The following is a 12,191-nucleotide window of genomic DNA, read 5'->3' as shown; positions in this document are numbered from 1 at the left end:
AACAACACAGGGCAAAGGAAATAAAACTTGAACCATCAGTGAGTCACCACACCCGTGTGTATTTTCATCTTTCTTTCCTATAAAATTGGAATCACCTCCCCTGGAACTTGATAATCTAAAATGGATGTGAGAAATCTACTGCAGAAGTCTGTGATTTGCTTGCACATTCGTTCCTTCAACAGCCCCATCTCAAACAGATCCTTTTCTGTGCTTTTGCTTCCCTTGAACCATTTTTTGACTGATGTGTCCCATAATTCCTCATGGCCATGCTCATTTAGGCCAGATTTTGGGTTCTTTGAATGTTCTCAGATCACTAGGGTCTCTGTGGTAAGAACTTATCAAAGCTAATTGATCAGCTACCATGCTCTGATAATGGCCAGCCACTAACATAGCATACCCCCATAGCATTTGCATTGTATCTGTTCCTTTTGTTCAGTCTGTCCGGTCTATTTGACAGCAGGAATCTTCCCTCCAAATCATACCAGAGCTGGGAGACTGAAAGCACACTGAAGTAAAAGTCCTTTGGGGCAAATGCCCCAAATTATTAGTTATTTAGAAAGTCATTATGTGAGCTCTGTTGCTGAATCCAAAACTCCATTTTCAGGAAATGGATAATAATCATAGTCCTAAGATTGGCGCTTCAAGACATACTTTTTGTTGGTGTTGGTGATGGTGATGATGACGGTAGTGATGATGATAATGGTGATGATGATGGTAGTGGTAGATTGATTGCACTTAATATGTGTTATCTCCTCTTGACCAGTTTTAAGTGCTTTGATGTACACTACATTATTTAGTTCTAAAAATCCTATGAGGTTAGGCATTGACATGATCTTATTTTAAAGATGAGCACACTAGATGGAGCAAAGACAAAATAAGTGACCTTTCCCATGATTTTAAGTGGTGAATTTGAGATTCTATCCAGGGTCTGCAGAATTTTATTGATTTTTTTTAGCTGTAACGAAACTCATAGTAAACCAGTCTGATTGGCACACTTCACAGAAGTCCTTTCAGTTTTATTTGAATTTATCTGAAAAGCTTCTATATATGAGCTATCTAGAAGAGTGAGCACACTCTGTGGGGGAAGATGAGGAGCAGGGACCTGTTTCCAGCAGAATAGTCGAAGGCCAGAATTATTGCCTATCTTAGCTAGGGTTTCATTGCTATGAAAAGACACGATGACCGTAGCAACTCTTATAAAGGACAACATTTCATTGGGACTGACTTAGAGTTTTAGAGTTTCAGTTCATCATCATCATGGTAGGAAACATGGCAGCCTGCAGGTAGAGAAGGAGTTGAGCATTCTACATCTTCATCCAAAGGAAGCCAGTAGCAGACTGCCTTCTGCAGGCAGCCAAGAGGAGGCTCTCTTCCTCATGAGGCAGACAGTGAGTGCTAGGAGACCTCAAAGGCCACCTCCACAATGACACACTTCCTCTCAAAAGGCCACATCTATTCCAACAAAACCACACCACCTAATAGTGCCCCTTCCCATGAGCCAATCATATTGAGTCCACTACATTGTTCCTCAAGTATATAGCAGTGGGAAAGGAAGAGGTAATTGGTGGAGAAAGCTCAGTTCTCCTAACTCAAAAGGCTTGTGAAATTGACTGTCATGTTAACTTGACTAATTAGAGGGCCTCGACTCTTCTTGTCCTTCCTTTTCCTTCTCTATACTTCCCCCCACACCAAGGCTGTCCATTTACCTAAAATTAGATGGAGAAAGGCTTTCTCTCTCTCTCTTGGGTAGATTTTCTGTGAATACTTTGCCAGGGGCATCTTAGGGGCAGTGGCACTTACCGTCATACAGGAATTTGTTGAACTTGATATTTTCCTAGAGTCATTCAATAGCCTTTGAAGTAGCTATATTTACTTCAGGAACCCTGGTTGTGAGTTCCATGCATCAGTATTTTAGTAGAGTTCCTGACATGATTCTGATGTACAACCAGGCCAATGAATTATTGACAGACCCACCCAGCTTTCCTCACTTTACATACGTGGCTTCTGTCACACCCCTGAAACCCCAATGGGGTGGGGGACGTAACATGAAGAGGTTGCCTGCTTGTTGATCCGACTTTTTTATAATTCCCAGGTAGAGACCATTGGAGATGCCTACATGGTGGCCTCAGGCCTTCCCAAGAGGAATGGCAGTAGGCATGCAGCTGAGATTGCAAACATGTCCCTGGATATTCTGAGTTCTGTGGGTACCTTTAAGATGCGACACATGCCAGAGGTGCCAGTCCGAATTCGAATAGGCCTGCACTCGGGTAAGAGAAAAAGCTAGTGAAAGCAAGAGAAACCATTTCTATACGCCTCAAGGAAGGCTTAGAAGAGGAAGCAGAAATATGTAGCTGTCCTCTGATAGTGGACAGCTGGATCATTCTGCTGTCCAGAAATGGTTCACTTCTTTCTGCCTAGCCAGATTTCCTTCTTTCCTCTCCCTATACCACTTCACTGGGCACTGCAGATGCTGCAGCCTAACATTCTCATTCGGCACCACTGTTTCTTTAACTATGCTACAAGATCACCAAGTATCTGTGGTGTTTAAGATAATGTAATCAATTAATCAGAAGCATTTTTCTCCTGTACTCATCCCCTCTTGAACAAATGTCTTTAAGTTCCTCCCCCACATCTTTTTTATTTAACTACTATATACCTGCTGGTGACTATAGACAATTTGTTTCTTTATTTTATAAACATATTTTTACAACTTAAAATATAATTATACCACTTTAAAAAAAAAACACTACAGTTCCAGGGTAATTTTCCCCTTAAGTTTCACCTATGTCTGTCAACCTTTCTGATGACGTTTCCACAGGACTGTCTCATTTGGTCCTTAGACTCAACAACTCTAAAACGGAATTATTTTCTTTTCATATCATTGTCCTCTTATGTGTTTTATATTTCACTTAGTGTTACTGCCAATGAGATAATTATCATCTCAGAAGTCATTTTTGATTTCTTCCTTCCTCTCACCTTCAATTCTGAACCAACTACTAGTTCTTTCCTTTTCTTTTCTTTTCTTTTCTTTTCTTTTCTTTTCTTTTCTTTTCTTTTCTTTTCTTTTCTCTTCTATGTGTTTGTGCCACAGTGCTTGTGTCAAGGTCAGAGGACTATTTACAACACTTCTGTCCTTCTGTCATGTCAGGTTGTCAGACTTGGTGGCAAGTGCCTTTCCTTTGGAACTATCTTGCCAACCCCAACCTACTACTTTTTAAAACCTTTTGTCCTTTTAAACAACTCTTGAGACTGTTTTGTGTTACCTTGTCTAAGTCTCCTCAAGTTTAGGCCACCAGCATCTCCTTCCTAGATTGATCATTGTACTAGCATCATTTTGCTTCTACACCTGCCTCTATTTATCCTTTCCATAGCAACCAGCATAGTCCACGTTGTCTTACTTGTACTTCCACTAAATGTTATGCTCTTTGGCACCAGAACCATATCTTATTCCTTTATTTGCATTGAAAAGTTAGCATATAGCAGCTGATAACTCTTTTTCCTAAAAAATAAAAACAAAATAAAACCCCCTTTGTTTGGTATCCTAATTGTTTCAAATATAATATATTTAAATTGTCAAACTCTCTTTTCCAACAAATGAGCATAAACCTAGAGCACAAGGCCAACTTAGTCATGGTAATCAATCAGACTGCCAACAAGTCTGTTCGATCTCTTTTCATAATGTCTGTGTTTTAGGTTCCCACTTTGGCTGGCTATGTTACCCCATCACCTCCTTTTCAAGGCCTTGTGTTTGATTTTATGACAGCAGATGCCTATGACAGCACTCCCTTCAATGCATGCAATACACTGACTCAAGAGGGAAAAAGGCAAAGATATTCTTCATATAACGATTGCTTAAAATTTTCTAGTGGGCCAAGGATCTTATTTTGTAAGACCCATTTAACTCAACCTGTTCTATAGTCTTTTTCCCAGATGCCTGAACTGGTAGAATGTTTTCTCTACGAACTCCCCCAAAGTTTATGTATGCTGAAATTCCAATCACAAACCTTTGATGTATGTCTCTTTCCCCTGTAACTGAATCCTACTCACCTTACAAGAGTTGGGCAAGCTTTGCGTATAGGAAACTTCTTCATTGAGTCAGGTCCTAATAGCCAACTCCACATTTTCTAAAATACTCAAGTTCTTCTGTCTTTAAAATTTGCTTAGCCTCAGCCACATTGTCTTGCACTGTTGCTTACTTGCCTACTGCTTGGCAGTCTCTTCTCTTCATTCAGATGTGAATATCTGAGACCATACATTATTTATTTTTGACTCTCCATAGTGCCTGCCATTGTACCCTAGTAGATGCTACTGAATGAGAAAGACATGAATTAAAGTGAATATATATATATATATATATATATATATATATACACACACACACACGTGTGTGTGTGTGTGTGTGTGTGTGTGTGTGTGTGTGCGTGTGTGGTTTTAGTTTTAATTTGATCTTATTTGTAGTAGGAAAAAATTTGGAAGCAAAACAATGACCTTAATTCAGGAAACAGCATAGATGTAATGATGAAAAATTTAAACATAGAAAAAGCAAAACTCAGAAAGGCCATGATGGGGGACTTTCTGTCAACTGTGGAGTTTATTTTTCTGCCTACCTGCTGAAGTTGTCTCTTTTTTCAGCTATCTTGAACATGTAACACAGCTGTAATTGTGTGAGAACAAAAATTCCTGCAAGGACAAATGGGAAATAATTTTAGATTATCTCTGCACACTGTTCTTCCACACCCCTACCACAGATAATGGAAAGTCAGCTCTGTTTGTTTACACATTTTCTGATTGTCTGAGCAATAATTCTCTTCATTGACACAGTTGGGAGATGGACTTTCTTCTAACAAAGACGCACAAGAAATAGCCACATTTCCCCCTTGCAATAAACCTATTTGGATCCTGAGTCCTTGTTTGTTTTTTCTGGTTTGATTTTGATGTTTCTTTGTCCTGCTGATAGATGTCAACATTTTAAGTAGAACTCTTGCTAGAATAGAGGTGTAAATCAGAAATGTAGTCATGTCTGGAACACAGTAAATTCTCTTTCTTGTAGACCAGTATTCATTATTCAATCATCAGTCTTCCTTCAGATTTCTAGATTAATGGTTTGATTGGAGCTTTGGTTCTTCTCCTAAGCCACCCACAACCATCTTGCATGGCTCTTCTTTTAGCACTGAATATATACACCTGTTGACTCCAGTCCCACTTTTCTGGTGTTCAACAGGGCCTGTTGTTGCTGGAGTGGTGGGCCTCACCATGCCCAGATATTGCTTGTTTGGGGACACTGTGAACACGGCTTCTCGAATGGAATCAACAGGGCTACGTGAGTATTTGTAGATGGCCAAGGTGGGGCCATCTTTCAACTGGGATAGTGATTCTTCAAGAGAGGAGAAAGAAAATTGGGTACTTGGTGCTTTAATGTTCTTTTACGAAAAAGGAAAGATAATTCGAGACAATTAAGATCTATCACACATTTCCCTGGCCTCTAATAGCAAACCAGTAGGGGGTGATGTTGGACTGAACATGTCCCTATCTTGTTCTAGAAATAAAGCCGTAGCTAAGTGCCACTGAAACAACCAGTCAATTTGATCAAAACAACTTCAAAAAGTCTTTTTGGGCAAAAGAAAGAATTGGCCAGTCCAGTAGGTGTGAGGAAGTCATGTAGAGAAGAGAACTAGGTAACAGACTGACATTTTCAGTTTTCAACTAGTTTGTAAAGGCTCATGAGCCAGCTGCTTCCTAGGTGGCTGCTGCTGTTTGCTGCTGGAGTCCAATTTTTGAACTAGTTAGATCTCCAGGAGTTCCTGGCTTTATCAAATAAGCCCCTAAAACTTAGCTAGCAGTAATTCTACAGTCCAAGGAGCTTGGGATTCCAAAATAATTAATTTCAACCTGCCTGTACATAAAATCCTTAGCTTCTATCAAAAATGGTCATAGTAGGAAGGATTCTACTTCCTCTTCCTCCCATATTTGCAAACAAAACTGTACAAATTATTCTGCCACTTGTTTGCTATGGGCAAGATGCTTTATCAACCATTTCTTGACTACTCATTGCCTCTACTGAAATCTAGTCGGTATCACAATATGCCTTTTTATTCATATCATGGCTCAGCAAAGCAAATTCTCCACACTATTATAAGAAAAACAGAGAAAACAGAGTTAAACCCTATGTACAATTTTAATGGAGTTATTTTTAAGTGAATGAAAGAGATCATTTAATCAGCAGCAGCCCTGGCCTTTGCCATGACTAAGGCAAGACAAGCTCCTTCCTCAGCTCCAACTTCAGCAACATACTGACTAGTCCCTGATGGGATGGTGACCTGTAGCACAGCTGGTGGTGCCCTGTATGACCCCACTCTGCATCGTTCATGTACAGAAACAGGTTTATACAATGGGTCTAGTCTTAGCCGAGCTAGCTAGCCTGTGCACCCATGACTATGAGGCAGCACGGAACTTAGCAAATGTTTTCAGAATAAATTTTCTGGCATCTGGGAAAGTCTTTAAACCCCCTCCCCAGATATGGCAAAGGCCATGGAAGTGGTCATCCAGGGACCACTGTGTGTGTACAACTCTGCATATGACTTTACCTTGAAGTACAACCCAAGATATAGAGTGAACATAGTCATGGATCTGCAATGCAGATTTGGCACAGTGCTTAGGACTGATGTAAGCTTTGTAGAAGGCTGAAGTCATATTCTGGTCTGCACTCGGGCAAACTCCACACATTACACTTTGAAAATAGAGAGCTGAGAGCAGAAATTGAATTCTGAGAGTTAGGCAGCATCTTGCCTAGTGGTAAGGCAGGAAGAGAAAATGAATGCACTGAATCACCCACAGTAAGTGCTTAGTAAGCCCAGGCTTTGCAGTGACGCCATTGTGTGAGATACAAAGAAGCATGCTCGTGTGATCTCTGTGCGTCGGAACCTGGTTAGTGTGCTTTTCTAAAGGCTTATTACTTTGAATTAAATATGGCAGTAAGCTCCACCACTAGTGAAGGTCTGATAAGAGGTAGCCTCTGACCTCTTGGATGTTAACACTAGGGCATGTAACATACTTCTTAATTAAAAAAAAAAAAACAATTTTCTCAGTATCTCCCAGTATCTCCTTCATATCCAATTAAATAGACTGGGATTCCTGAATGCAAGTGATCCTCCTTATCATGTCGAATCAACCTTTTTTTTTTTTTTTTTTTTTTTTTTTTAGCTATGTGCTCCACCACATAGGTAGGATCAGCATACTTTGAGACTTCCTGAAGATCTGAGGCTAGTGGAACAACACATGGTGGAATTGATACACTTTTCAGGGATGTAGTTTTAAGGAACAGGACACCTGTTTCTGAGCAGAGGCTTTGGATGAATGTGCATCAATGAAAAAGAGAAGCAGTTGGTACTGAGCTGTTAAGGAAGGGCAAATCCTTGTGAATATACAGGATGAAGGTGTCCTGTTCTTTTCAGCTATGTCTTCCTATTCAAATTGTAACCAGATTCTGGATGGCCACCTTCTGTGAGTACAGATGAGAACAGATCTTGAACTTTTATGTAAGACTTCATCTCAACATGTCAGGTCACACAGTGATGGTTGTCAGGAAGCTCAGGGACCTTGTCTCAGAGAGCAAGTGGTTAGTTTTTCAGCAAAGAATTACAATTCAATCATAAATGAATTTTGAAAGCTCTAGTTACCCAAATGTAAGTCTCCTATCCCATGTTGGAATCCAAGTCTGGACGAAAAATACTCATGCATACTTATGTCTGGAAACACTCACTGCTCATTAAAAAAAAAAAGTTAGCATTGTCCAGTGCTCACAAAATACTGATTGATAGAAAGAAATTGGACTATTCTTCACTGATGTTTGAAATGCGATAATACTAAGAGATGGCTGTAACTGTACCTATTGTGGAAAAGACGCCTTTTTTATGTAAAGTAGGATTTTATAGGTCTGGAGAATTTAGCCTTCATAATAACCCATGTAACAAGCTGCTGAAGCCAAACTTCCCTCAGAAGAAGATACAGTGTAGCTGAGGGCACAGTGGAGGTTGGTGCTTTCTGCCTCTCAAGCTTTGAGTTAAATTAACACCTTACTATTGCATGATCTTTCATCTGAGATGGCGTCTAAGAGGCTGCTAATGCCTTCTTTGGGGCTGATGAGGTCATCACTCCTTCTTGTCCTCCTTTCATTCAACTAGGACTACAGCTCTTGCTACCTGCCCCCAAACTTTTCTGAGAGCTTCGTATGCTCTGAAGCAGGGACATTCATCCCATTGTTCCCATCTTGGAGGTGTTACCAGTGAGAAAGGAGCCAAAGCAATGCTTCCCCTTCTTTTACAGCATACCGAATTCATGTCAGTCTCAGCACAGTAACAATTCTTCGAGCTCTGAGTGAAGGCTATGAAGTAGAGCTTCGTGGAAGAACAGAGCTCAAGGTAAAACACCATTTGTTTGAGGAGCCAAACTTATTGGACACACCTGCATCTTAAGAGGTCATGGTCTGTTAAAAAAGCTCACAGGGAGTCTGAGACTTGGAGCTACATCTTGGAGAAATTGTGGAGTTTCATTTGAGTGAGGTTCCTTCCTTCTTTCCTTCCTTCTCTCCTCCTCCTCTTCCTCCCCCTCCTCTTCCTCCCCCTCCTGCTCTCCTCCACCCCTCCTCCTCCTTCTTCATATTAACCTCAAATCTAATGTAGAAGACTTGAAAAATCTTCTGCCTTTAAAAAAAAAAAGAATGTAAGTTCTATTAAGTTCTATTGTTCTATCCAGAAGAACTGTCCAGAATTTGGTTTAGTAATGCGCTATGCTATTATTTTGGTTGTCTAATTTCCATTTTATTTACTCTTTGGCATTGCTGAACATAGTTACAGTATTGGTAAATTTAGATCTTTCACGTTGCCCACTCAGTGGCTGCCTTTGCTGCACACCATTGGCCTACACACACATACACACACACACACACACACACACACACACATCTTTCTCCAAGACCAAGGGTTCTCAAAAGGTGGAGGATTGGGACAGAGTCTGTTTCTACGAAAGACAAATGTTTAATAAGATCTTTCCTCTCTGCCGAGGCTATTATTTGACCTGGAATTTGGAACAAGGATAATCCAACCTCCCTTTTGTAATTTCCACTGGATTTTCTTCATCTCCTTCTAGCTTTGTGGTCTTAGGTGTAAGAGACTCCAGGGGTCTGGTAATCTAACATGCTCATTTTAAGGAAAGAGTCAAGAACCTGAAAGGCAAGGCCTTTTCACAGGATAACATTGTTATTTGCTAGCAAAATTAGACCAGATCTCAAAAAGCCAGGTTTGCTTCCTTGACACCATTGTATATGAAGATAATTTTTAGTGATTATTCATGGGAAAAGGAAAGAGGAGCAGTTAGGGTGGTGCAGTTTGTTCCAGTCACTGGCATGCTTTCCCCTAATGGTGGTGACTGACATGTAAGTAGATTTTAGGAGTTAAAGATAGGAGGACTTAACTCTAGTCGATCACCTCTTTTTCTACCTCATGTTAGTTCAGCAGTTTGAATAGATTGTTAATATCTCCTGGCAGGTAGGATGATGCACTTAGAGAGGGACAGAGGCTTTCATCACCTCTACAGAGAACTCACACAACGACATGATGGGGTAGGGTTATTACATGGGCAGCAAATTAGATCGCTCAAGGCTTTTGTGATTCTACTGTACAGTCTGTCATTTCCCAGCAGTGAGGCACAAAGGCAGCCTGGTTTCCTGGAGCACTTTTCTCTGTATTGCTGGGTACAGAAATCTCACCTAAAAGCCCAAGAACTGAAGAGCTCTCAGTTTTGAAACTGAAAAAAAAAAGAAAGAAAAAAGAAAAACTGGTCATAGTTCATGATTTTTTTTTTATTTCCCTACAGATTCTAGACAGGAGCAGTCTCATCTTTAGGAGTCTCAAGTACACAAATGAGAAATGAGGCTTAGCTTCAAAAGAGACCTTTGCAACCTGAAGTTTTCCCTATCTCAGGGAATTTTGGAAGATGGTTATAGTAAGTGTGAGGAAGAATTGTTTTTAAATAACACACTGGTACCTGGTTTTTAGGGTGACCTGGTTTTAGGAGCCTCACGAGGAAGATATAGTAAGTGTGAGATGTTGAGAGTGAAGAGGAAAAAAAGACAGCAGAGGAAAGGAAGGTATTTTGAAAGAAAAGAAGAGGAGAAGACTCAAAGAGCAAGCATAGGAAAACCCCCACCCCTTTTGGTTTCTGTTCATTCCACCTTCCCACAAGAGTCAGAAATTACACACTGTATAGCAGGAGTTGGGCAAAGGAGGTTTCTACTGTATTGGAGACAGATAAAGTATACCCGATCTGACTATATCATATAGCCAATCCATATCAGAATGTTTTAACTCAATATTTCAACTCTTCATCCACTCCATTGTTGCTTGCTACATGTGATGACCATCCAGCTGTGATTTCAAAGTTGATGGCTACAAACAAGTTTTCCTTCCAGCTTGAAATCTCTCCAGTAAAGCCTCTTTTCTTGAACTCCACCTTTGGATCCAGTAGCAATGTTCTTTCCTTGCTATATTTCCTCCACTTAAGTAATGAATTTTTTTTCCTATATTGTCTTCCTTCGTGGAATACAGGCAGTGGCTTAGATTGGGCAAGAGAATAGAATATAATAATTACATGGGATACTCATAGCGATTTGGTGACTATAAAAAGAAAGACCAAGATGAGGAAACTAAGGTAGCTAAGACTAGAAGCTTGGCCTCTTTGGATAGCTGTCCCAATACCCACGTAAACTCTTGCTGGCACCATGTTTCCCTAATGCCTAACTAGCCAGTTCTGGTTTTTTCAGTATTCTCTTACTAATGGCTTTATAAAATTTTAGAACATTTTTATTAACCCTTTCCTCAGCTGAGCTTACTTAAGTTACTGTTGTTCTCTTGACAAGTTTGGAGCTTATTGCAGAGATTTTGTACATATTGTAGCATAACAGTTCCACTTCCCAGAGACTTTTTTTTAAAATATAAACTTGCATTAAAAAAGATTTCCCTAAGCTATTGTTCTCAGCAAATGTATGTTTTCATTGCTAGAGGTAGATGCTTTTAGACTTTGTCTCTGGTTTCTGGCATTACGTAGTATTTGGTTCTCTGGTCCATAAATTCTAGTATTGTTTTGTGATTTTTCTTCTTCTCCAATCTCTTTTACTCCTACTCTTAACCCAAACACACACACACACACACACACACACACACACACACACACACACTATCTGAAAAATGAAAAATGAAGAAACAATATTGTTAGGTTCATGAAGAACAAATGGTCTGTTCTCTAATTTTTGAGTAGCATCAGACAAGCAACTTCATTCTCTGCATGTTTCTATTTATCTACACAGGGTATGTTCTTACATAAAATTAACAGATAGCTCAATCGTCTCACAACCTTTAAGATCCTAAGAACTGTCTTTTGGCCTCTAGACATATGTGCTCTGTTACTCTAGTACACTGAAGAAGCCATGTTCCATGGAATGTGGAGGGAAAGGGCACTGATAATTTTCAGGCTGATAGCCTTGGGTTCAATTATGTTATACTTGATTATCAACAAACCATTTAATGCCATAAAATTCAGTGCCCCAAATTGTAGAATAAGACCAATAATAAGAATACCTTCAAGGAGTTCTGTAAAGGATAAATAAGACAGGAGACATCAATTATCTTAAAAGATGCTATTTTGGGGGGTGGAAGGGAGATCCTATGGGCAGAGGGTTTGCTTCTGGCTTTGGTTGTTGCTCTACTTGTTTTGCCTCTCTCCCTGTCTTCAGATTAGTGGAAGTGGGTGTTTAAGCAGGGAGCCAGGATTCCATAAAAATATTCTTGGATAAGCTCCAAAACCTCAGGGTACTCCTGGAGCTTCTTTGCATACTCTTTGATTTGGAAGCTTGCCTGAGCCTATAACACTTCGGTCTTCTTTTGTAAGCATTGGTTTGGGCATTGCAGAGAGACTTCAGATCCACCCAAATCTCTTCATAATCCTGGCATCCACGAAGTTTCTCTGGAAGTTAATGTGCTGTCCTAGTGGCCTGTAGATATCAAGAGAAACACTTAAATGGCTACAAGTTGAGTCCTCAAGTTTGAGTTCTAACAGTATGAACCTTAAGAATTCTAAGTGCGACAAGCCTCTTCCGGTCAGAAAAGCACCTGAGCAGCTGGGGCGCAGGGTCTGCTGAC

At 40.1% G+C, this 12,191-nt stretch overlaps 1 protein-coding gene across 1 annotated transcript in view; it reads left to right on the top strand.

The window, feature by feature from the left end:
- Gucy2f (guanylate cyclase 2F, retinal) overlaps positions 1-12,191 on the top strand; it is an 85,677-nt gene that overhangs the window by 71,874 nt on the left and 1,612 nt on the right. Inside the window, exons 14-16 of the mRNA XM_021153636.1 lie at positions 2,093-2,267; positions 5,222-5,320; positions 8,323-8,417. Coding sequence (XP_021009295.1) covers positions 2,093-2,267; positions 5,222-5,320; positions 8,323-8,417 — 369 coding nt within the window. The remainder of the gene's footprint in view (positions 1-2,092; positions 2,268-5,221; positions 5,321-8,322; positions 8,418-12,191) is intronic.

This window comes from Mus caroli, chromosome X (assembly GCF_900094665.2).
Source record: "Mus caroli chromosome X, CAROLI_EIJ_v1.1, whole genome shotgun sequence".
NCBI classification, from domain to species: domain Eukaryota; kingdom Metazoa; phylum Chordata; class Mammalia; order Rodentia; family Muridae; genus Mus; species Mus caroli.
The sequence above is the reverse complement of the archived record's forward strand: the minus strand, read 5'-3'. Positions and strand labels throughout refer to the sequence as shown.